General features: G+C 40.8%; 2 protein-coding genes across 5 annotated transcripts in view; both read right to left on the reverse strand.

The window, feature by feature from the left end:
* Positions 1-2327: 2327 nt before the first annotated feature.
* On the reverse strand, positions 2328-6418 carry RPS13 (ribosomal protein S13). Its single transcript, XM_039707702.1, has 6 exons — positions 6368-6418; positions 6092-6140; positions 4606-4684; positions 3518-3687; positions 3068-3168; positions 2328-2405 (listed from the first exon to the last, which is right to left on the reverse strand). Exons 1-6 carry the CDS (start codon positions 6388-6390, stop codon positions 2372-2374), a joined length of 456 nt encoding a protein of 151 aa, XP_039563636.1. The 5' UTR covers positions 6391-6418; the 3' UTR covers positions 2328-2371.
* A 160-nt stretch (positions 6419-6578) lies between these two features.
* The window catches only part of PIK3C2A (phosphatidylinositol-4-phosphate 3-kinase catalytic subunit type 2 alpha), a 51714-nt gene continuing 31918 nt past the window's right edge, over positions 6579-26374 (reverse strand). For all 4 annotated transcript variants that reach the window (XM_039707048.1, XM_039707049.1, XM_039707051.1 and 1 more), the window contains 21 exons: positions 26049-26216; positions 23767-23875; positions 22861-23003; positions 22055-22243; positions 21496-21589; positions 21137-21231; positions 20625-20805; positions 19978-20082; positions 18866-18958; positions 18494-18623; positions 16912-17048; positions 16079-16248; positions 15664-15820; positions 15133-15242; positions 13603-13810; positions 11731-11855; positions 11210-11327; positions 11036-11117; positions 10486-10595; positions 10127-10252; positions 6579-9562 (listed from right to left, as the gene is read on the reverse strand). In XM_039707048.1, the coding sequence (XP_039562982.1) occupies positions 9380-9562; positions 10127-10252; positions 10486-10595; positions 11036-11117; positions 11210-11327; positions 11731-11855; positions 13603-13810; positions 15133-15242; positions 15664-15820; positions 16079-16248; positions 16912-17048; positions 18494-18623; positions 18866-18958; positions 19978-20082; positions 20625-20805; positions 21137-21231; positions 21496-21589; positions 22055-22243; positions 22861-23003; positions 23767-23875; positions 26049-26216 (2833 nt within the window). In that variant the 3' untranslated portion in view covers positions 6579-9379. The remainder of the gene's footprint in view (positions 9563-10126; positions 10253-10485; positions 10596-11035; positions 11118-11209; positions 11328-11730; positions 11856-13602; positions 13811-15132; positions 15243-15663; positions 15821-16078; positions 16249-16911; positions 17049-18493; positions 18624-18865; positions 18959-19977; positions 20083-20624; positions 20806-21136; positions 21232-21495; positions 21590-22054; positions 22244-22860; positions 23004-23766; positions 23876-26048; positions 26217-26374) is intronic.

Consider the following 26374-nt stretch of genomic DNA (forward strand, 5'->3'; position numbering starts at 1 on the left):
AAAAAAATCAATTTTGAGCAACTACATGCATGTCTGGGTTTATCCCCATTACTACATCTCTCCAGACAAGTTACTTTTTACAGAGAGTGGAAGACTCCACTAAGTCTCCTGGGCAGCTGGATCACCAGTCCTGAGCTGCCCGGGGCAGTCCTGGTGCTCAGAACATGGCAGAAAAGCTAGCAGACTACCTGAGAGGGTTTCACAGCCCTGAAGCACAAATGATGAACTCACCTGATGCTTCCAAGCGACCCTTTCCCGCCTGGAGCACATCCCTCTGCCACATTGGTTTCACAGGTTTCCAGGGGGATTTACCCCTGCCAGAGCTTGGCCCCACTGCTCCCACAGCAGCTGCTGAGCAGACAGCCCTGGGGAAAGTCCAACTCCTGCTGCAGCTATGAAAATCCAAAGGGTAAGGGATGGACAATCCCTGGGCTGCAACAACAGCACCAGCAGGTCAAGGCAGGGGATTCTGCCCCCCTGCTCTGCTCCAGTGAGGCCCCACCTGGAGCACTGCATGCAGCCCTGGGGATCCCAAGGTAAAATTAATGTGGAACTATTGGAGCAGATCCAGCAGGACCAGGAAGCTGGTGAAGAGGACTGGAGCAGCTTCCATATGAAGACAGGATGGGAGAGTTGGGGTTTTCAGTCTGGAGAAGAAGCTATGTGCAAACCTCACGGCAGCCTTCCAGTACTGAGGGGGCCTCCAGGGAAGCAGGAGAGGGATACTGTGTCAGGAGCTGTAGTGATAGGACAAGGAGTAATGGGTCCAAACACAGAGAGGGAGTTTAGGTTAGGTATTAGGAACTAATTCTCTGCTGTGATAATGGTGAGGCATTGGAACAGGCTCCCCAGGGAAATTTTGGCTGCCCCATCCCTGGAAGTGTTCAAGACCATATTGGATGGGGCTCTGAGATGTCCCTGCCCAAGGCAGGGAGTTAGAACTCGGTAATATTTAATATCCCTTTTAATACAGGCCATCCTGATTTTATGATTAATCCTACTGAGGACAATTTACCTAAACTAGCCCGTATGAAATACAGAATCTTTAGCAACATAAGCAGAACTCTGAACAGAACAATTCCAACACCATTACCATTCCTGAACGAGAGATATGGTGTACGCCTCTTCATCCATCCTCAGGAGAACACCTCCAGCTGCAGTGAGCTCCAGCAGGCTCCCAGAGCCGCAGGAGCAGCTCCGTGCAGGAGCAGCTCCGGAGTCCCTCCGGCTGCCGGGCGGAGCTGCGGCACTCCCGGCGGCGGGCGCCCTCTCCCGGCCGCGCTCCGCATGGCACAGCGGCGCAGCGCGGCGAGGGGAGCGCGTCCCGGGCTGCTCCCGTGGGGACGCGATTTCAGCCGGACAGCGGCACTCCGGGTGCCTCTGCAATGCTGCACCTGCCTCAGTCACACGTCTGTATTTAGCTGCGGTTTGCCAAGGGAATCCCGTTTTTCTGTGAAATCCAGGTGCCACTAGTTATGACCTAGGAAGTAGCTACTGCACTGTACAAAAATGACATGGCTTGGATCAATTTACTCAACTTCTGAAGATGACATCAACTTCTGATGCACCCACACTGAGTCACAACAACTCGGAGTAACTCCATTTAAATGTTCTCCTAGAAAAGGAGAAATTTTTTTTCTATAGGCTTTCCTATGTTTCTTCAGCAGAAAAATGACTTCAGGTGAAAGCTTTTAGAAATCTAGAGGCACAAGAGTGGCAACAATGAGTATGCAATAGCTCCTGCTCTTTGGGTTTAGGGAAAACAACATCTGAGAAGAGCTAAAACTGCAGTCCACACTTACCCACATTTCAAAGATTACTCTTAAAATTACTTACAACGACAGCAAGTTACTGCCAGGAGCTGGCTGAGGTCTGCTTAAGCTCTCTGCACAAGCAACAGCTCCACATGACCTGTGACGAATGAATTAACCTCTCACATTTTGTTTTAACCCCTCGCCTCCTCCATCACCCCTTCTGCAGTTTCTATATTTCCACATCTGTCTGCTGTCACTGCTTTCTCCCCCAGTTCTGCAGGACACAAGAGGCACAGCCCCACATGGATAAAACACATTTGCAATGAATGAATAGGGCACTTCATTAATTTGAGGCTCTCAGGTAATAAAAAAACCAAACCAGTTTAAGCACAGACACCAACATCCAGCTGGTGTAGCACTGCAACAAGCAGGACCCAGATCTGATACTGCAGGACAGCAATACAAAAACCACAGGCGCATGCCTGCTCCACCTGGAAAACATCCTGTTCACATGCAGCTTCCTAAAACAAGCAGAAGCTTCCAACACACCAACCATTTAGAGACAACACAAACTCAGGTAAAGAAAATTTATTCTTTCAGTTAGTCACAGCCAGCTCTTATGCGACCAGGGCAGAAGCTGTCGATGATTCACTAAAAAGAAAGGAGAGAAAAGAGAGAAGTATTAATTGCAGAGGCAGTTTTCCCAACTAGTTATCAAAAACAAAGCTTCAGTTAAGTTTTAACTATCAATTAACTACTACCAGCAGCTAAATCACTATTTAAAAATTTTCATGGCCTAAGATTTCACTCTTCCTTTTACAATAAAAATCCTAGGGTGACAGCACAAACCCATATATTTGAAAACCAGGCTGGCTGCACTTGAGTCTCCTTGGAGAAACAAACTCAATCCTAACATCTGTGGGAATTCTATGGTGGTTGCCTCTCCTAGAGAAAAGCTACAAGCTACTTTCCTTTTGTCATAGCTACTAAGCTCACTAAGCTTTGAAACTGACATGAACTATACAAATACCTGAGAACCAAGACCACAGTTTAAAGTGTTACAAGAATCACCTGGTAGTGACTTCATTTGTTAGGACCATGATTTTTATCCAAGAGTTACAACAGTCATTTAACCCAGGTGTAAATGTCATGGATTTGTCAGTTGATTATTTCTGAAAATACTTGTTCTCTGCTGCCTGGTGTGTGATACACACCTATCACAATGCACTCCTCACCCTCTGAGTAACAGCCCCAGCACAGTTTACAAGACCTTGCAGTCTCCAGTGCCAAGAGGGATGCAGGAGAACACTTACTACTTCCAGTTGGGTGGCAGCACTCTCTTGGTTTTGTAGTAGCGAGCCAACCTATGGATCCTGCTCTCGATCAGAATCAGGCGGAACTTGGCATCTTTGTCCTGGAAAACAAAGTTACATTACAACCCCAACATTACAACTGCTTGCACTTCTCAATACAGATGCGTTTCAGTAAAGCAAATAATCCACAGCTACTGCTAAAAACTTCACATTTCCATTACCAAAGCTTCAGTAAGTCAGAGCAGGACCAGAAACAAATGGTTTAAACACTGCTCTTAAAATCCTTTTCAAAGACCCTTCTCCTTGATGAAAGTGCCTCCCCAGCCTCAGGAGTTTACTCAAAGGGGGGCTAACATCACACAAGGAGTCTTTGCTTTGTCAAGCTGTACATGAATTACTGTGTAATTTAAAGTCACAGACACTGAGTTATCTAACTGAAGGAGCACTCACCTTTCTGTTTCTCTCAAGATGCTTTCGAACAGCAACTGCTTTCTTGATCAGGTGATAAAGATCCTCTGGGAGGTCCGGGGCCAGTCCCTTTGATTTCAGGATTCTCAGGATCTTGTTGCCAGTAACAAAGCGAACCTGGGCAACACCGTGGGAATCCCTCAGGATCACACCTAAAACAAACATGTACATCTTACACTGAAAAGAAGAAACATAAACCAACAAATCTTGTGAAACTGACCTTACAGTTACAAGCTACCCGAAAAATATCTTCTCCAAGTGAAAAACCCTTCTGGTGGCAACTGAAGAAATGGCAGACAATGAGTGAGCAAAACACAACTTACAGAAGCTGAAACACTTTGTCTGGGAACACTTAAAAGAGAAGTGACTCTCCCATCATGCTTAGGCAGGTAACACATGAGGTGCTCATCTTTGCTAATACTACTGGAAAATTTACAACAGGACTTATTAAAGCAATGCATTCAATCATTTTATGGATCCCTCCAGAAGGAATTAATATTGCTTTCAGGATTACAGTAATTAAAAAAAATTCATTTACACAGCACCTACTCAGACTGCATACATAGCTCATGGCCTGTGTCATGGAAACGCTTCAGCTCTGGAAGGGCTCAAACCCCAGAGCCAGTCCATGGGGCAGCTGCAGTGCCTGGCTCACTAAACCCCACAGGGCTCCTGCTATTGGAAAACTTCCTCCAGGAAACTAGGCACACCAAAATCCCTATAACACCTATCAGTGGCCATTCCTAAGGACAGGCTGTAAGATGAAACATTCCTAAGAACAGGCTATAAGATGAAACAGTCTTCCACTTGAAAAAAAAACCCCAAAAAATCCACTGCCTCATTAAATATGCTCCCTGCAAGAACCACATACATGTTCCCAGTGTTGGACTTGCTGATCCTTGTGGCAGGATATTATCCCAGGACTCTCAGTGGTATCCACAGGGAACACAGGTACAGCAGAAGTGCTGTGTTCTTTTGGCACCTTATTTAATACTGGTTGAAGGAACAATTACATTATAGTCAGAAAGATGTGGGTTTGTGCCCATTCAGGAGTGGTTTATAATCCTTACCAATCTGGGAAGGAGTCAGGCCTTTTTTAGCCAACTTGTAGATCTGTTCCTTCACATCATCAGAAGTAAGTTTCAGCCACTGAAGAAAATGAGAAAAAAAAGCACCAAACTTATTAACAACTGCTTAGTACAGAGGCACAGGCAAGCTACATGAAAACTTTTAATAAATGGTAGAAAGAGATGCTTTGTAATGCTTGACAGAACAATCAAGAACTGAAATTGCACTTTTAATGATACAGAAATTTTTAGCATATAATAACCCTATAGTGCTAGTGAAATGTCATGAGGGAAGGCAGAGGTACAGATGAGTCTCCATTCAAAAAATTCCATAAAGCCTCCAACCAACTGCTTTATCATCATTTAACTGCCACACCAGGAGCACAAATCCAACGTTACAGACAAAAAAAAAAAAATCACTGTCCTTGGCAAGGAATTCTTCACCTAGGCCCTTTGACAAATACAAAGCTGAGACCCATTTAGCATGAGCTACAGAAGCTCCTGATTTTCTTTTTACTTTTTAGTAGTGTCACAGTATGAAATAGAAAATCACAGCAAAAATAAACATGGAAGTGCTCTCAATATCAGTACTGAAGACAGAATCTAAACAAAACTAAGGAAAAAAGTGCCCACAGGATTAAAAAAAAAAACCCAACATAGCATTTGTTCATCCTAATTGTTATTGAACCGTTTAACCATCAGTAGGACTTCAAGCAGCTCCATACTACCTTACTTTCAACTGTATCTATTTAATTACAGATTTTGTGTTTATGTTCTCATTTCACTGTTTTTTACTCCATGCTTTTCCACACGCACCACAAATTCCTTCTGGCAACAAAGAGATCCTCCAAGATGGGATCTTGCAAAGAAGGACAGAGAAAGCCTTTTCAAGTGAAAGTACCCTTGGAAGAACTAAGAGCACACCAGAACTACCTCGTTTTAATCCCCTGACTACCAAATTGGTTGTAAGTATTTTTGAAGGCAATCGATTTATTCCACAGCTGCAAACTCAAGTGTGAAAACAATAATTTAATCTCCAGGAATTACCAGCCTACACACTCGAAGTATCTGAAGAAATACTAAAATAGAAACGAAAAGAGAGTTCTTTGCCAAACGAACCATCTGGCCAGGAAAAGACACTTGCTTCCTCAGTATACTAAGGATCATCTCAGAACCCCGGAATTTTTAGGCTTGAGGGACTTCTGGAGATCATCTAATCCAACCCTCCCCACGCAGGGTCTCCTAGAGCAGATTACAGAGGAGCGCACCCAGGGGGGTCTGGAATGCTTCCAGAGGGAGACCTCTCCAGAGAGCCTGCTCCATCACATGCCAAGGAAGCATTTACACAGGCCACAATTCGAAGGTGATGACGCAAAACATTACAGATCTCGTTCTCTCTTCCTCCACGGGCACTGCGAGCCGCGCTGCGGCTCCCGGAGCGCGCAGGGGCGGGGAACCCTCTGGGGAAGGTTCTGGGCAAGGTACTCACCGTGGGCACGCTGCGCCTGTAGGGCAAGGCCGACTGGGACAGGCCCTTTCTGCGGGGAGAAGCACATCAGACACTCAGCGCCCGAGCTCAGGACCGGGCCTTCCCCGCCCGCCGCCATGTCCGCACGGCCGCCCGCCTCCCCGCCGTCCCCACACGCGCCGGAGCGCTCCCGCACCATCCGTCCCGCCCCCGGCCCGGTTCGCGGCGCTGCCCCGGCCCCCCTGAGCAGCCCCGGGCCGCTCCCGGGCGCGGCCCCGGCCCGGCCCCGCGGCTCACCCCGGAGCGTGCATGCGACCCATGATGGCGGCAGCGCGGAGCGGGCAGAAGGACGCTTCCGCGGGAGGCGCCCGCCCCGCCCCGGCCCCGCCCCCTGCCCGCGGCAGCCAATCAACGGCGCCCGGACCGCGCCGCGCGCGCCCCCTCAGCCGCCCGCCCCGAGCCCGCCCCCCGCAATGCCCCGTTCCAAGAGAGGGGCCAGGCGCTGGGCTTTATTCCAGAATAGTGTTTAATGCACGTACAGGAGAGTTACGGAGTCACAGCGAACGCGCCCGACGCGGGGCCACATTGTACATCCTCTATCATTTGTTTAATGAAAGTATTTGGTTCTCAGAGATGCACAGACGGAGGGAGGCGCCCTGCTCTCGCTGCCCCTCAGGGAGCGCCCGGCAAGGCGGCCTCAAGGAGCCCCGGCCTTAAGGCGGGTGACGGGGTTCTACACAACCCTACAGTTGTAAAAATAGAGAAAAGAGCGTTTACCAAAGATCGCACATGCGCCCAGAGACAGGCAGCTGTCGTACAAAGGCAGTAATAAAAAGTTCAGTGCAAAGTTGGAGGTTAGTAGAGGAAGAGGTCCTAGCGCAAAGCTGCTGCTCTCGGATACAAACACAAGGTCTGGAGGGACAATTACACTTCTGGCTGCAGGTCAAACGGTGCATAAAAGATTTTTTTCCATTAAACAAGATATAAAAAGCTGTTAGAACTACATTTTGAAGCTACTTAGCATACTGGTAAATTCCATCCCAATCAAATATTTCCCTCTTTCCCATCCATCTTGGTTTTTCTATGTAGCACGGTAAAATTCTTATTGCAACAATCAGTTTTTTCGTAATTGAGAATAGTGCAAAGAGGTGCAAACTTGGTGCTGGTCCTCTACCGGTGAGGAGAGCCAAGGCCAGATCCCACAGACAACATAAAATCCATGACCATAAAAAGCTCCAGCCAGTGACGATTTTGAAAAGGAAGGAAAAGGCACAAAATGAGTTAAGCTATGAAGAAGATTAAATCAGAAGTCAGGACATGTGCTAACAATAATACAGTACTATACTTTTTTTATTTTTCAGTCCAGACAACTGTTAAAACTGCAAATAATTTTTAAATGCTTTTAGTTTAATTGTATTTTGTGCTGTAAGACACTGTGCTTTAATAGCAAACTGCAAAAAAGGCAGTCCATATTGCTTTCATTTTATTTCACAATGGAACGTTTCACAAAAACAGTAGTCTACTTTCCTGTGTTTAAGTGACTTGTGATTCTAATGATGGAATGGAGTAAGTCTCAAAAGCATCAAGTGAGCAGGAAATATATCTAGTTAGTTATACAGTTTATTATTTACAGGCTATATACTAAATGAAAAATATGCAGAGGATGCCTACTACAACTGGGATTTGTTAGCGCCCATTAGTATTGGCCCAGTTTCTAACATTCAAGGTATCATTAGCTTTTTAATTGCAGTAATTCCTATGAAATTGGACCGTGAATTATTTAGGCACCAGGAGATTCAAGTTTACTTCTCCCTTCTGTATTGAAGGGAGATTGGTCAGTAGCAGGGGAAGGAAAATTGGATTATAAAATAGGCTTTTAGTGTTGGGTAGATAGAAGGCTTTCCCCATATTGTGTCCTCATTCATAGTTGCATATTTCACTTTAAAAGTTTGCTTCACGATTTTGTACTAAAGAAGTGTGCAACTTTAGAGCTTTGTTTACACAGAACAATAAACATCCTAAATCCCAAACAAGGTGAACAAAAGCTGACACCTGTAGTGCAGAAAGGCCTAATTAAGTAACCAGTGGTATTAATGAGAGATAGTGACACTTGCACTCCACTGTCACAATATACTCAAATCTAATGTTCCTTGGAATGAAGTATTTTAGTGGGAGTAGTTCTTACTGGGAGTGAGAAACAGCATTGCTGTGAACTGCTAAATGAAAAAAAAGCACAGCCAAGTTCATCTCTCAAAGCTGTTAAAATGAACTAATTTCTGGCTTGTAATTCAGCCAGCAGTGGTGCTTTTCAATTAGAGGCCACCCTTTCCCTGGAAGCACAGATGCAAATGCCACTTTGGATTAGTGTTTGAATCTGTTCCACACTTAATCACTGCAGTACTGAAAAGTTCTAGAAATTACAACAAAACCCCCCACTGAGAAGCTGGGTACATTTCCTACAGTACCACATTCAGCCAGTCTTCATTCAATTTTTGGAGACCATGGGTAGAAGATGGAGTAGAAAAAAACCTTTAAGTTGAACAAATTGTGAAAATCAGTATAAGTGATGCTATTAGTAAATAACACATCCTGGGAAAAGGCTTCCAGTAGGACCTGCAAGGTATCAAATATAAGAGTGTTCCCCCTTTATAAGGAGCTGAAAGTTAATATGTATACATATTTAAATACCAGAAATGAGGTAAAAGAGAAGCATTTGAATTATAAGGCACCATTATTTACAACTTCCACTATTGGCACTCACTCCAATAAGTCTCAGAGAAGCATGAATCTGGAATTAAATGTTTTTAAGGAATTTTCCAGCCCTTCAACCTTCACTTCTACAGGTGTGTGTGCAGACACCAAAAGTTTACCTGTCGCTGTTTCTGTGATGTCTCATTAGTAGTGGGAATGTAATCCTAAAATATGCAATTTCTTTGATGTTCTCCAGCATCGTGTCATGGATGACACAACAGCGGCAACAAACTGAAAGCAAAAACCCACTGCATCCACAGGCCTAATGATTGAGTTATGGTTCAACCAACCAGCACGGTCAAACTGCTCATCTCACTTTCAGATGGTTTAAAATCCCCTTCCTTTACCCACAACTCTCAAATGCTTACAGACGATGCTTTATAACATCACGTGGGTATAAATCAGTTTTCATTGCAATCCTCCAAATTAGGCTCCCTGAACATTGGTCCAACGTATCTGTTGAAATGGAGAGTCTCTTGTTTTCAGATGTACAGGTTATCTTCAAGTAGGAAGATGCACAAAGCCCAAGTGAACACAACTGTTCTGCTCTTACTGAGCTCACAGGTAGGGTACAGCAGTCAGCCGATACCAGTTAACAGTCTCCTTGCTCAGGTTGAAGTCCTTCAGTGGGAGTGTAATTCCACCTAGGAAGAAGTTCTCACGTAACGATTCTGCACTCAGCACACTTAATTGAAGCTCCCTCTGTTTCAGAGTCTCCATGCTGTATCCGCTGTACACGAGCTGGGAGGTGAGAAGTCAAGAATTTTCTGGTTAGGCAAAAGAAATTACCCAGACTGCCCTTTCTTCTGCCTGCCCAGCCTGAACTGTTCAGTCTGAACTAAACACTGTGACCATTCAGCACATCCCTTTCTCAGACAATGGGCTGAAGGACATCCCTGTTTTATTTTGTGCTCCAAGTGTTAAGTGTTTCAAACGAGTGAAGTACTATTTACACACCAAGAATTCTGAATTCATTTTTCTCCACATGATGAGTCAGTGAATCCAGGGCAGGGGGAGTTTTAGTTTAAGATTCTTTACCTTCTCCACATCACTCCTCAGAGTCAATCTGCGAAATTTCTGCTTCCCTGCACACTGACCCACTAAGATGCTTTGTAAGATCTTATGCTATAAGATGCTTTATATTTAAACAGAGCAAAAAGTTTTTGGGAACAGCTCTTTTTACATTTATACATATTCACATTTTTTTTAGACTATTTTTAGTCTAAAGCAGTAATATTTTAATTACTGCTTAGAATAAGAGATTCTAGTAAGCTACAGGAAATTATCACATAAATTTGAACTTGCCATTTCATTAAAAGTTGGGTTTCTGGTCCTCCTGGAGATTTTGGTTTTGCGTTTGGATGTTTTGTGCGTGTCTGGGAGTAAATAGGTTTTCACATAGGGATTTGGATCTGCACCATCTTCTGTAACCTACAGCCAAAGAAACAAGGCAAGTTAGAAAATCAATTAGTGCATAACTGCATATTTATTTTCAAGTGTGTAGACTTTGCAATCAAGCTAATCAAAAGCAGCAATTAATTAAGCAGGCAGTTGGAAAATTTAGAGGAAAAGAGAGAGTTTCACCATTCCTGCATCAATCTAAGTCAAGATGGTAATTGAGAAAATGGAAAGTTTTTGGCAGTGAGTGCCCTATCTCCACTTACCAGGTCTTTGATGTGCATCACCATGACAAATAGAGTGCTGTTTCTATAGGATATGGATAGCTTCACTTCTCCTCCCACTTTGCCTGAGGTAGGGCTTGATGGACTTGTATCTGAAATAACAATTATTTCTTCTGTGATACTGGTACATTTTCATCATTACTACACTGACTTATCACATATGGGATAAAATACAAGCTTTGGACCAAGTTCAGTTCCTGATTTTATTTCTAGCTCTCTAACAGGGGAAAGGCTTTAAAGACTTTAAAGGTTTATAGACATTAAAGGTTTTTACATTTTCTTGTAAGAACCAGCTTGGAGGTTTGGAGTGAAAACCTGAATAATTCAGTCAAGCCATAAACAAGCCTAAGTGATCACACACATTATTGCAATTTTTGGTATATATGTCCTTGAAATTGTATGTAGGGACTGTCTTGGAAAGACAGTGATGCAGTTTTCAATAGGAGAAAACTCCAGTTAAGTAAAAAACATTTCAAAGATTCACACTGTAAAGGTGTCATACTATATCATCCAGTTGATAAACATCCCTTACCTGCAGGTCTGGCTATTCCCTCTATTCCTTCCACTTTGTCATCACGAAGTAATGGATGGAAAAAAGTATAAACAAGATCACACTAAATTTGGAAGAAACATTACATGTTAGTTTAACTGTTTAAAAGTACCAAAACTTGAAAACTTGCATTTGATTTAAATTATGTGTACTCACTTCTGCCACCTCTGGAGAACTGTTCATCAGGCTCTGTATGTAGCTGTTGAGCTCCACTTTCCTTTTGGCTGCTACATCTTTGATATGTGTTCTGCCCAGGACCATCTTATTAGGAAAGCTACACGAGAAGAACAACACAGAGTTTTCAGTTAATTTATCAGAAGTATGTACAGTAAGATTCCATTGCCATTTCCATCCTGAAGTGCTGACATCTGGGGTTTTTTTGCCAATCCAGAGTGGAAACACAGCATGCCAATAGGTTATGACACTCCAGAAAGGCAAGGAAATATTTATAGGTAATTACTACATGTGATATGACACACAGACCACAACACTGAGATGGCTCCTCTGCATCTCCTCCTTAAAACTGAGAGACAACTGCTTTCTCCCTTAATTGCCAACTTTGAGGTCTAGTTTGCCCCTCAGCAGTTTTGTCTCCGTTTCAAGCTATTTCTTCCTCCACCCAGCTGGGAGCAGTTTTGTTTCTTTTGGTAATAGTGTTGAGTGAGTTAGGAACATACCCTGGTAACTTCCAAAGAGGAAAGAGAATGCCAAGTTTGTTGTGCAGCTCCTGGAACTCATCAAATGTTCGGAAGACAAATGTTGGCTCAACTTGCCCTTCTCTCAAAACTCTCACTACATAGATCTGCCCAAAACACAAAAATAAAAGCAGTTGATATAAAAACATTATAATAATGACTTAACAATATAATTTTCTTCACAATCAAGTTTTTCTCCTGTAGTAATCCTTCTCCTGAATTCATACCCATTACTATATCCCTTATTCCAACACTGGCATTTCATAGTAGAGTTAGAATTATAAGTAGCCCTTAATGCAAAGTAACATCACGTGGTCTTCCCACAAGGTAGTCAGAGCTGAAGGATGATGCTGAAGGTAGGTAAGGCTGAGCTGTGCACACTCTCCCTTTGAAACCTCACTGGAAGTCCATACCAGGTATACAAAATGTTAACACTGGTGCAGGATTACATTGAGACATGTATATGTTGCCAGAACTACAAAGAACCTTTCAGGTGTATTTTTTCAATTTAATTCCCTCCTGATTCTAAAGGATTCCACTCTTAAAGTGATAATTTGGTGCACTGCATTACACAAAAATAATTTTTCAAAGTGTTGTGAGTACAGTCACAGGATACACTCATATTATTCAAGGGAAATGACGTTAGAGAGCTGCACAGAAAATTCAGTTCAGTGTCCTCATTTTATGGGTAGAGGAGTTAAACTTTTAATATATGATTTAATTTTAAAAATCTAGACAGAATTTAGACCATCCTAACAGTTTCCTGGAAGAGGCGAGGCTGTTTTGGCTTAGACCAGGATACTCAAATATATTTGTTATACAGTGATTCAGTACAAACCTCTTCACTTCCAGCATTAGTCAGATTTGTTCTACCTTCCCTTGCTGGTGTCTTACCAGATTAAGACATTTGCAGCAAGCACAGCTGGAAATAGATGTACATTTTCATCTTTCAATATAGCTCACATTTTCAAAAAGTTCAGGACCATGTAACTTGAGCTGATTATTCCAGCCCAGTAAACAGCAGTAGAGAAATAAAACAACTAAAAAATTGGAAGAAGGTTGCACATCTGCATAGGAATACAAACATTAAGTCTCAAAGTGTAACCCAGGTCTGTTAAAATCCTGAGGGCAAACTGCCTTGGTTGGTGTATCTAGTAAGACTAAGAGTATAAGTGCATTAATACAGGAAACAATGCTTTTACCTAGGAGAAACAAATCAAAGTTTAATGGAAGGTCAGACCAAAACTGGAGTGTCTGATTTTACAACTCCTACTCAGGAAGGAGCCATTTTACAGAAGGCAGCTAAATAAAAGCCCATCAACATGACTCAAATTTCTGTATATTTAAAATAATCTCCACCAACACTACTTCTGCCCTTTCTACTTCCTTCTAGATGCCTTTCAAGAGGTGTTTTCATTTTGAAGGATATTATGGGATGCTAGAAATGCCAGTCTGTACTCCAGTAGTGCTGTTGCTGGTCTACCCTGGCCAGCAGCTCAGCACCCACACAGCTGCTTGCTCACTCCCACCCCCTCACCGGTGGGACAGCAGGGAGAGCCAGAGTGAGAAGATCCGTGGGCTGAGATGAAGACACTTCTGGGGAGGGAAGGTGACGCAAGACAATCGCCACAGCCCACAGGCAGATCCACACTCAGCCAGTTCCCAAACAGCCACCTTGGAACACAACCCTCTCCCATCTCCTGCTTTATTTCTCTACAGCCACCTTTCATTGCTGACATTATACACTGTGGAATATCCCTCTGGCCAATTCTGGTCAGCAGTCCCTGTCCCTGTCTTGTGGGAAGGAAATACACCATCACCCTCCCTGAGTGGAAACAGCTCCCATGCACTTACATAGTGTTTGTCTGGGTTGTATCTCTTCTGATACGTGAACACAGACACTTGTTTGATTCGGCCGTCTTGTTTGAGAGAATAGGTTTTAGCAGAAAATGACAGGATGGGCTCATCATTAGAAGGCAGACCTGAGAAACGCAGCTGGGCCAAGTTGTGAATGAAGAAATTGAACTTTGTGGCAACACTTCCCAGACTGGATTCAATCAGCCTAGAAAAATGAAATGTCAAAACACACAAAAGTGATTCTGTCAATGCATCAGACTCAAGCTGAAGAAAAATAAACCCTATTTCTTACTGACAAAGGAAATGTTTGTAAGAGTGATCACTGGGCTATATAAATAGTATCATACCAACATTTAATAGAAGACTCATTATCCAAATTTGGAGTAAGTTTTTAGTGAAGATGTGAAGGCTTTCCAGACATGCATCCAACTCTGGAGCCCTGGCAAGACATGGACCTGCTGGAGCAGGTCCAGAGGAGGGCCACAGAAATTATCAGCAGGATGAACACCTCTCCTGTGAGAACAGTCTGATAGAATGGGATTGCTCAGACTGGAGAAGGGTCTGAGTAGATTTTATTGTGGCCTTTCATGGGTAGGCCATTCCTACTTAAAGGGAACTTATACAAAAGATGGGGACAAACTTTTTAGCAGCTCCTGCTGTGAGAGGACAAGGGATAAAGTGTACAAGGAAAGATTCAGATTAGATATCAGAAAGCAAATTTTTTTACAGTAAGAGTGGTGGAACACCAGAACAGGTTGCCCAGAGAGGTTGTAGATGTCAGGAAACATCTCTGAAGAAGTTCACCTAGTTGTGAATGCCCCTGCTCATTGGAGGGGGATTGGTCTTAGATGGCCTTTAAAGATCCCTTCCTATGTAAACTTTTCTAGGATTCTAAGTTGCATGCACACCACTGCAGTTTCCCCAACATATCTGAAGTACAGTAACATTTTTCCAACACATATCAACATCTCAGTTACACTGAATGCACTCCTCCCTTAGCCTGGGGCATCATCCCTTCCTCCCCAGCATGCAAAAGATGCAAGAGAGAACTTCTTTTCCATGCTTTCTATCATATATTTTGCCATTAAATAATTTAGGATGTATTCAAAATGTAAGTGTTAAACAGCCAGACAGAATTATTTACTCTCAGCACTTTAAACCAATATTTCACAACAGGTCACCCCTAAAATGTGCAAGCTTGTAATTCAGTACAAGCATTACTCTTACACAGATATTTAGGATGTATTCAAAATGTAAGTGTTAAACAGCCAGACAGAATTATTTATTCTCAGCACTTTAAACCGGTATTTCACACCAGGTCACCCCTGAAATCTGCAAGGTACTTCAGCACAAGCATTACTCTTGCACAGAATTCATCTTACTTATGTAGTTAACTGATCTTTTATGATTCTACAGTGTAACTGTTCAACTTGTACAGACACATTTGTCACCATCCCCAGTAGATTTTTTCCTATCAGAAATGAGGATGATACTGGGAGATATTTCAATATTTCCCTAAGCCAGTACCTTGTAAAGAAAATGGTGGCTTCTGCATCTGTTGTTTGGGGCTGGAGAGCATCCTGGACATACTTCAAGTCCTGAACCCCACTTAGTTCTGGTAAACCAGAAGAAAGCATCTACAAGAAATTGAAATTTATTTTTAATGCAATAAACCAAATATGATTTTATACTGAAATTATTAAGACTTAGACCCTCAAATTCATTTGTAGCTGCACTAAATTGCTAAATACTAACAGCAATAGACAACAATTACTTATAATCAGCAGTTATTCACTATTTCTGCTGAACTAAAAGCAATTAAAAATTCCTTGCAGTGTGACTTGTGGTAGTATATTAGTTTTAAATTCTCAAGAAAGAGGTAGGCAGCACAAAAGCTTAAAAGATTTCAAATAAAGCTTTCCCATAAAGTAGATCAGATGTTTCTAGCTTTTAAAAAAAGCCTGTATAATGAATTTCTGCAGCACAAAAAGCATAGTTTTTAATACAACCCAGCATGAGAGATCTATCAAGTTTCAATTGAATGTGCAAAATGATTACCAGTGAAAGTAGGTTAAGGAAGAGGCTGGCATGTTTCCTTATCAAGTTGTAAGCTTGGCAACAGAGATCCACGAACAGCTGGAAGCGAATTGTGGGTTTTTCCCCACCATTAATGACATAAGCCATATCTGATGTCAGCACAAAAGGAGCTCGATCCCTGTTCAAAAAGCACAGAATTCATGAGTTCACCATAAGGTCTCTTCACTGTCATGTGCTTGTTGCTGCCCTCCATCCCCACCCTGAGGTCATGCTATTAAATATTCCATTCATGCTGTTTCACGGGTTTGGCTTGGGTTCCTCTCCCACCTGCCTCAGGTTACGCAGCACATTCACATGGTACTGGACCTACAGCAGATCTCCCAGAGAACACTTGGAAAGAAAATCATTCTCCACATTGCTTAGGTAGAGAAAATACCTTTTAAAGCTACCAAACATCTGTGCATGTCCCAAAAACTTCCCAAAGTCGATGTGGAACATATGCCCGGTGTTCCGGAGCATTATGTTATCATTGTGGCGGTCACAGATTCCCAGGACGTAAGTGGCCACACAGCATCCTGCACAAGAGTAGATGAAGTTCTCTGAAGCCTGGGAGGGAGAGAAAAGAAGTGAAATGAGATCAAATATCAGTGGAAAAACATAATTCATGTATTCAACAGTCAACCTCGATGAGTGCAAAATCCAACCAAGGCAAAAATCCAGACCCTAAATTTGCTTTTCCCCTCCACAAAGAGTGTTCTTTATACAGTTAGCTTTGCCAAAATCTCTTGACATCCCACTTCCAGCAAAAACGGTTATTTTGTTTTTTACATAAATCAAAGAGAAAAGAGGAGTCGAAGACAAATCACAAACAATGTTAGCAAAGAAAAAGGTACAACACTCGTATTTCCAATGTATTGCAATGGCATTATAGCCCAAAGAAACATTTTAAATTTTGAATCTCATGGGTACAAGAGGCCACTGCTCCTAAACTACAATTAACAGCAGCCCTGTCTTAAATTTAAAGTCCTTTTTTTCTATATCCAATAAAAACTCTTGATGAGAATCCTGAGAATGCATCTGGCTCCCCTTTATAGGAGAAGATTTTCATTTGCTCTTTTGCAAATATAGAACAAAATTAAGTTTCTTAAATCCACAAACCAAAAATTTCAGTGGAAGACCTGCAATATGAATTTCATTGTTTCATCAGATTGTACTTAGCCCTTTTAAAAGATCTTCCAAAAAAAAACAAACCCAGTGCTGAAAAGTTACCTTTTCATACTCCTCCTCTGTAGGATTATACTTCCGCAACCACTCAGCCAGAGGCTTGTCCTTAAAAGAACCTGTCACTCCATATTCCACTTGAATTTTTCTCAGTGTATCTGAAGCAGGAACAAGCTCTACCATGCCTTGATATAGAATAAAATAAAGTATATTTAGCCATCTCCTTAAGTGATGCTGCATTTTTAATATTTGGTTGAAATCTTCCTAACAATTATCAACCTTACAGTCTTAGACAACCTCCTTGAAAACCTGGTCATGTGCAAAAAAAATTCTATTAGTCCCCCAAGCATTTCCACATGTTACAAAGTAAATGTAGCAATGCAACTTAGCTTACTTTTCTACAACTAGTTACAGTTGCTAGAATACACGCTGAAGTTATTATTTCAATCATTAGTTTCTACCACAAACTTTTACTCTAAATTGGGCAAAATACTGTGATGTTGGCAATTCCCACACACTGACAGTGAATTAATCTAGTAACTTTATCTGCTGTCAAGTGTTGAAACAGACCAGACAGTGGGCTTCATATGTGGCCTTACTTTGGAGAAATAATTTACTAAAAATATTTGTACAACTAAATCATAAAAGGAAAACATTTAGTTGATTAGCAGAATTTTACTTCTATTTTGACAAGAGCTACTAAAGGTACATCTGTAATTTACATCCATTTGACTTTTCCCCTTCAATCTTTCATGTACTTTAAGGACACTAATATTAGCAGCAAGAAAAAAATAAGCACATAAATCAAGTCATCATTCAGAGTAGGAGGAAAAGCCATCTGTTTCTCTAAAAAGCAAGTCTTACATAAATAGAAGCTTTTTGCTTCGTTTTGCCAACCGAAATTTCCATCTTTTCTATATATTAAGGAGTTTTGGTCATGCTGTTCATCCAGCTAAAGAAATATTTAAGTTATTGTTTATCCTCTTAAATATCTTTGGTTTCTTTTGGCCAGCTGTAGAGAATTAGCTAAAACTAGCAAAAAGCATGTTCAAGGTGCAGGGCACAGCATTTGCACTCAGAGTTCTGTGACCTACTTTCAAGCCCCAGAGACAGCCTCATATTGCCAAGGAACTTTCACCAGAATATGACACAAATGCTGGGGGACAGTGTGTGTGCATGACAAGGGCTGATTCAAATTTTTCTTCTTTTTGCACGTTTCAGTACCAGAATGATACTCCCTGACTCAACTAGAGCAGATTCCAAATACTTTAGCATTTTGGTTTGCATTGGAATACTTTCACCATAATTAAACTTTCAGAATAAGGATTGCTGTAGCAAAGTTATTTTCTTGTGTTGCAGTAAGAGCATGAAGAGCAACGTTGATTTTTATCACTGTATTTGTTTGTTCCACTGTTCATTGACAACAGAACACTCATGAGAAGAAACACATCTGGATGCCACTGAGCCATCAGGAAATTCAGAACAATCTAACTTATTATACTCTTGAGTACTCAAGTTCCTTGCAGTGGAACTGTTCCTTGGCACCTTCTACCCAGAGGCTTTTCACTACCAGTTTGACAAGAAATTGAAGGAAGGGAGCAAAGATTAAAGGAAGCATCTGGTTTAGCACCTCGGTCTTTTCCAGTTGAGAGACACTTGAAGATAACCATCCTTAGATCCAGTCCCTCCTGCAGCCAGATCTTATCCATGATCTTAATCATTTGTAAAGCCAACATATCTTGTCTCAGATCTTCTCCAACCTTAAATGGAAAATAAAAGTTAACCAGTGACACAGTAAACTTTAAAGAGGAACAGACTAAAATTAAACTTTCACATGTGGTAAATTTTTATGTTTTATGGACTGTTCACTTGTTACTTCTAGATAGACAGGAGCAAACTCATGGAATAACTAAGCTTATTTGTCTATGCTAAAATTAATTGATACCAATGAAATAGTGATTATCATTCAACATCTTTTCTCCAACACACATATAAGGCCTACCTTAAACATCACATTAATTTCTTCTCCCAGCGGGTCTGCATTTATCAGTGCAACTTTCAGTGGTACTGCATTGGAGCTGAAGAAAGAACAGGCCTGCAAGTAGATCCAATGTCAATGGTCAGAAAGGACTATTCCTGCTAGCCCAGAAAACAAGACATTCTGACAACAAGCAGGTTTGACACACAATGTGTCTATTCAGACTTCTAACATTTCAATTGTGGTGAATACGTGCTTCCTTTGAATAACGAGCCCTTTGGCTGTTATTTGTTGAATTCTTGTACAAAAGCCAACAGTGCTGCACAGTAATGTTTCAAACATTCTGAAGGGAAGAGTGAATAAAACATGAATAAGTATTTTATCAGCAGCTTTTTCTTGAAACCTAGAAGATGTATTAAAAACGTGTATTTGAGTGTTTCACTGTATCTTCTCATTCATCTGCTTTCAAATCCCTGCTCATGATTTAATAGTTACAGTAGAGAAGGAAAGTCAGATGAGCTGTCTCTCAAACACAGGATTAGTTCAAGCGTTAACGAACCTTAGGTTTTCAGTCATGCATGATGATATAATCAAGACTGTGGTTGAGCAGATATTGTCAAACCTTGCAGTGTTCTGGAAAAATAATTTACCTTCTTCTCCTACATTATTACCTACTGAATCTTCACAAAAAAATTAAGCTACTGCCTCCCTCCCCAGCATATCTGGACACAATCAGTATTGGGTAGTTTCATGTGTTCCACAGTATTTAATCACTGCTTGAACTTTATATTCTTGGTCAATTTCCTCTTTTGATTACTAATGCACCTTGGACATTTTCATGCACTTTCAGGATTGCTGGTCTCATGAGACTGGGCCCAAAGAGGTAATAAGTTATTACAGATATATGTCTATATTTTTTAACACAAGTACCTTTGCTGGTTTTACACTGTATTTGTACACATTTTTTTCTTTGCTCACTGAATTTTGCTGCCTTATTCAATAAGCATTTTTGATTAAACCCCATCTTGACAGTGTAAAGGGCTTTGAAGCACTTGAAGTGGTTTTTTTTCATTTGTAAAACCTTTACCTAGATGTAATTTTCACAAAAGGGTTTTGAAACCCTGAATGTGCAGTACCTTAATATTTAACTCTTTTGCCACAAGACTGGGGTTGAGAGGCAAACGGCATTTGTTCTTCAAGAAAAACAACTGCACACGCTCCATGCCATTTTGCAAGGCAACCTGCAGACAAAAAGAAAATTCAGCTGACATTTTCCTCATTGAATCATCTACAGAAAACTTCTGGACAAAATTACCCTGAAGGCACTATTTGAACTCCTCAATGTCAGAGGAATGCTAGAAACCACAGCTCCTGGTTTAGCTAGGACAAATACCTCAGCCTAGCAATGTAACACTCATCACACTTGTTTGTGGGGGTTTTTTTGACTGAACCAGATGACAGCATCCCACTCCATCAAACTCTTAAGTTCTACTATCAGCACAAAACCAGATATCCCATTTTTTTGCATGATGAGATCATTCTTCAGCAGTAACAGGTTTAAATTAATTTCCAGTTGATCACAGACACAAACCATCCTATATCTTCTTGCCCTATCACCTCACCACTATATGTTTCAGGTGACAAACTTGACAAAAGCATCAACTTCATTAAACTTTGCAGAGCAACAGGTTCATAAAACTTCCTATACATTTACATAACATTTTGAATTTAGACTAAAAAGACAATTAAGTGGATTAGTTTTGAATTAAAAACATATACACACCTGCCGAGCAGATCCACTTGTTTGCTTTACTCTTTCTGCTACCATTCCAAAGAGCTGCACTAGTCTGGTCTGCTTCTCCAGCTCTTCCCTCAGCCTTTTTCCACAGATTGAAAGAAAAGCTCCAAGAATTTGCTCATACCTTACACCAAACTTTGTATCATACAGTGTGTCCTTAAGAAGCCTGAAATAAAGGATCTAAGTTAAATTTTCCTATGGAAAATACAGCAAACAATGCAATATTAAGACATTAAAACAGTTTAATGAATCAGTGCTATGTATGTCTGAAGTTACAGATACACAGGATAGAAAAGACAAGAAGTTTGTGCTTTGCAGAGGCACTATCTTTCATTAAAAACAACAAACCAACAACCGGGATCTACATTCTGTATAATCACCATTCATAACAATCATTGTTATGTTATTGAATGATGATGTTAAGAAGGATTTTCTATCTGGAAATATTAATGTTGTGGCACACACATTACACGAGCAATGAACAAAGAGCTCCTTACCAGTACAGGTAGTGCGCAACCCGAATGCTTCCCAGTGCCCGAGCCAGAAGAAATTTCACAAGAGCACTGTCAAGGTAGGTTTCATACTTCAATGCCTAAATACAATGGAAATTACAGAAATCAGGTCTGCATTTAAATTCTTGATGAAGACATATTTTGTGACTAATGCACAGACAGAGTTACCATAAATACTTTGGACAGTCACAAAGAGATTATTTATTCAAATTCCTTCCTGTTTCCCCTACTGTGCACTACCGTTAGAGGCACACAACTGCATTTCTGCTGCTGGTCAGAAGCAATTCCTTTGGATTTTCAAGAGCCAGAAAAATTTAAACTTCTGTGTAGGCAGAAAGTCTTACCTGCACAAACTGAGGGAGGAAATCTGTTAACTCATCATCACTCAATGTCTCTATCCAGTTCACAGCTGTATTTCGTACTTCCTGATCAGCAAACCTAGAAAGTCACCACAAATCCACATCAAGTTTTCTCTGTTCATGTAGGATTTTTATTCTTGTTCTTTTTTTGAGATCAGCTAGATAGAAAAGCAATCTTATAAAGTCTTTAAAAGCTCAGTAAGGGACCTACAAGACCCTTCATCACATAAGATGCAACCACATGTGCATGTTTAGGACAAGCACACTCAAAACCTCTGAAAACTCTGGCTGTATAAACTCCTGTCTTGTTGCATGTTAAACTTCAGAACCCTCACCACGATTGCTGTGCTTTCACTACATGACTTGGTTAAGCCTACATCAATAAAGTAAGCAAGGGGTTCTATCAAATTTTAAAAACATTTAACTTTTTCTGCAAGAAATTCAGCAGTATTTTCCCACAGAACACCATTCCAGGATCTTCTACCAAAGAAGAGTCATTTAATGCTGAACGAAACACAAGAGAGTTTATTTACAGTTTTCTTACTTTGAATCAAGCAGTTCCAGTGCAGCTAAGGGTGACAGAGGAGGCCACCTCTGAAGTAAGGAATATATTTCTGGAAGACTTGCCCAGTCCCAGTGAGGGGCACTAACCAGTATTTTTGGTAGGCTATTAGGATGGCTATGACAATAATGTCTCTTCTCCCACAAAAATTCTTTATCTTCTTTTGACAGCCTGCAGACAAGAGCATTCGGTTTATAATGCACATGATAAACCACCACCTGAAAAACCCCAATGTCACCAACTGTTGTATTCAGACAGAGAATTTAACACACAGAATGGAATGACATTGAAAGGACTCTTTCCTCCACAAAAGTCAAAACAAGAAGCCAAATAAAGCCTCAGACATTAAGGAAACATTTGTTCAAATTTATAATTTCGGCAGGACAAAATTAGGTTTTAGTATAATCTGAAATAAACCAAAACCAGCAATGTTTGTTTGGTGCAGATGAGTAGGAAAGGCAGCCAGAAAAGCTCCCACGGCACATGAACAGCCACTGCTGGAACTCCCTGGAACTGAGAAACTGCCAAGCAGGAACAGGTGACTATAACAGGCAAAGGGGCAGCAGTCTAATAGCAAAAAACTAATAGCACCAGCCAAGGAAAACAGAAGAAAATTCATTAAGTCAGTACCATGATTTCGCATATTAATTCAATCTCTTGTTTAAACCTCTACAGGTCTTCAAAATATATTAAAAAAATTACAGAAACTTAAGAATATATAAGCATTCCACATCCTAGCTACAAAGTGTTATGTGCAAAAAGAGCCCAGCTGGAAGAGATGGACGTACCCAATGGTGCTATCCTTGGAGAGAATGGCAAGGAGACGTTCTCTCAAGGGTTTTTCTAATGTTTCTACAGAATGATGCGCAGTAGTCTTTGCAGCTTGAGGAATTTTATACTCAATATCAAAAGCATGGGATGGGAAATCAATCTGCAAAAAAAGAAAAAAAAAAGAAAAAGAAAAATATTGATGCAAGTCCTTAAGTAAAGAAAGCTCACCCTCCCAGCAGTCTCAGATGTTTGGGTATCTGAACTCTTTAGTTCTGCAAGTGAAACAGCCCCCAGATACTGTTTGCTGAGTATTTTTTTCCATCTCAATTCTTCTACATGACGACAGCTCCTAAATGTACAGCTGTGTTATTGCACAATGCAGTGGCTGGAGCACTCCTCAGAAGAGAAGTGAGAATGCTTAGAGCAGAGATAATCACAGAGCTGTTCAAACCCACACCAGCGGTTTCCACCCAGCCACCCACTCAGCCATGTTCTGGGACTGTTGAGCCATGCCTAGTAAGGCACCTGCTCTTTGGAGGGAAAATTGAGCTCTGAATTGAGAAAGAGAGGTGCTTATGTTCTGTAAAGGAGCTGGAATTGCTACTGCTGGTGTCCAGACCACTCCCATCTCAGCATGCATTTCTATGAATTGCTTTCAAAAACATTCTCTCCCAGTACTGACAGCATGTCATGCCAAAGCACTTCTGATTTCTCTTATTTCCAGACAGTTATTCAATAACAGCTTTGTAGAGACTTCCAAGAACTTCCTATTCTCTGCCCTTACAGTTTAGTAATCACTATTCTATACTGATTTTCGAGTATTACTGAGCAGTACTTTCCCTCTCCCCAAAACATTCACCTAATAAGACTTACAAATTACAATATTCAAACAAAGCACAGAGTAAAACAGAATTATGTATAACCTGCAATACTATTCTTTCCATATTTCCTTTCTTACTGGTCATCCCTGACACATGATGTGGATGTGAGGAGGTCCACAGTTGCAACAGCTTTGTCCCACTAGTTAACAATCTGAGAAAAGAACATGCACAGGTTATTCACAGTCTGTTTACTTCACCAAAATATTAGCTGCCAAATTAATTTACTGATTTTCACTGGCTGTCATCTGTACTTTAAGTGCTTTAAAGGGATGCACACAACTTTTAAGTGAAAAAGGCAAAGGAAAAAGTTCAGTGTTGATTTAGTTGACACAGATAAATTAGGTGCTCCCTGTTCTTTAAGTCAGAAAAGGAATATTTTTGCCTCTGAGAAAAAACTCAACACACACACACGCTCTTCTTAGCTTCTAGAAAAAAGGCCCAGGCATATGAATCTTACAGGCTTCACCATTTGCTTTGACTTCTCACATTACCAGATTCTGCAAGGGCATATCAAATGACATTTACATTTGCCAGGGTATTCTCAACATTAACACCATTTCCAGGTGTAGTAGGACACAACTGAAGACATGTCATAAATCAATTAAGTGTTGAATGTTAGGTACAGAAAACTTCTATCAGTCTTTTAAAATCAAAGAGTTGCTTAAAAGACTGCTTGAAGGCCAAGCCTTAAGTACATTTTGCAAGACATTTTAGGGTTTGCAAGTATTTCAAATAAAGAACAGGTTGTTATATGTAAATATTAATAGGAACTTGTCATGCCAATAAAGATTACCAAATTGTGCCACTAAAGCACAACTGAACAGCTTATTAATTTTAATAATTCTTCAATTTAATACAGTTGCCACAACCTTCTGTCTCATCCACAAATAATGATGACTCAAGCCTCTCCACATGCACTTCAGCAGAATGAATTTTAACTTGGCCATGGATTCAAAACATATAAATGACCAGTTTTGTTCTCCCCATATTTCAGTTAGTTTCAAGCTGTAGCTCCTGCCTGCCATTGATGCTATTTTCAACTGTAACTGCAGTATTTGGCTACCAGTTTTAATTACCCAGGTCTGGATTTAATTTATGTGGACTGCAAGGGGGTTAGACCACTAAGCATCTCTACAGCTCTTACACACAGACCACTTAGCAAGCTCTGGCACAACACACATCACTGTAGTGCTCTGCATAAACAGAAAATACAGTTTTCTCCCCAAACTAACTCATGTGAGAACACCATGAAGACAAGATAAATTTGCAATTCAAATAAAAAGCTGTGTTTTCAAATACTGTGAAGTGAAATGTGGTATTTAGATAGGAGACTGAAATGCAGCATTTGAACAGAAGGTTGAAATAAGCATCATTTATGAAAAGAAATCCAAGCTTTGGTGAAGACTGAAAGCAGCTGCAGGCCATCTTTGCAATGCAGGAAACCCTAAACTCTGTGACACTCTCAAGCTGTTGGAATCATCACCAGACAGAAGAGAAAGCAGAACAAGTAAAGTCAAACCCAGAACCAGAGGATGCAAAGCACACAAAACAGCCACAAGCAACACATAGCAGTAACTGTCCAGGAAAGATGTGGCTGCCTTTCTGCAGCCTTGCTTGACAATTTAAACTCCCAGGAAGACCTAGAAGTCAGCAGCACACATAAATAGGAAACCTTAAGCATGAATGCAGAAGCTGTTTTCTGTGTGATCACTTCTGCACCATGATGTCTAATTTGGGCACCAGAGGTTCCAGCCTGCTGGTCCATGTCTCACTGAGTAGCTGCCCCAGTGGAGAAGTGTTTTGGAATGAGCTTTGTAATCAAACTTGGAAAAGCAAGTTGAACCACTCTAGAAACACTCAGCTTGGGGAAGTTACAGCAGGCTTTTCATTCTTAGTGAAAAATATGTAACAGCATCCAGCAGTTGTATTTGAAGGAAAGCCAGTTGAAACCAGAAATATGCCACACGTTTAACACACTGGCTAATTATCTCTTTATATTAATTGTTTAAAATAAATCCAGCTCTAAATCAAAAGGAATTATTTTAGAATATTCTGGGGTACAATCATTCAAACAATATCCAGCTTCCTGCAGCAGTGAAGTTTTTTTCAGCCAGTTAGATGGAAATCCTACAACACAAGACCATGTTTTGTCCTCTATTTAATGAAATGTATTTTTTCTGTATCAGTATAGTTTACAATTCTTATCTTTATCATGGCCTACTACATTCAATATCAGAGAGGAAATTTCTATAGTTATGGGTGTGGAGGAAGCTCTACACAGAGCAAATCCTATTGATAGTCTTACCCATGTTTTGGATACTTACCGCCTAAAATCAAATAGAGGTAGAGAAACCTGACCCAAATTTTCTGGGCCCTTTCTCTGCTTATTTGAGTCAGGGGAATTCCCACTACTTTGATTTAGTATTCCAAACAAAGTCAGACGTAAGACTGATTCCAAAGGCAACTGTGAAATCTGGATGGGGAAAATTATTCTATAAAATAAAAGTATTAAAAATAAGTCAATTAGAAAAAAGGCAGCAGTTAGTAAGTTACAGGTTTATCCATATAATCCATTTATGCTTCTTGCTTTCAAAAAGTCAATTAACACTGAAGAAAAAGTGTTAAAAATCCATGCAATCATATTTCACTC

The sequence above is a fragment of the Passer montanus genome, unplaced genomic scaffold (genome assembly GCF_014805655.1).
Source record: "Passer montanus isolate IOZ18808 unplaced genomic scaffold, ASM1480565v1 scaffold2, whole genome shotgun sequence".
Classification (NCBI taxonomy): Eukaryota; Metazoa; Chordata; class Aves; order Passeriformes; family Passeridae; genus Passer; species Passer montanus.

Coding starts and splice junctions, on each gene's coding strand:
- RPS13 (XM_039707702.1), bottom strand. CDS start 6,390: ATGGGTCGCATGCACGCTCCGGG. Junction 3,169..3,517: donor ATCTTGAGAGAAACAGAAAG/GTGAGTGCTCCT, acceptor TTTGTTTTCCAG/GACAAAGATGCCAAGTTCCG. Junction 2,406..3,067: donor CTGCCACCCAACTGGAAGTA/GTAAGTGTTCTC, acceptor CTTTCTTTTTAG/TGAATCATCGACAGCTTCTG.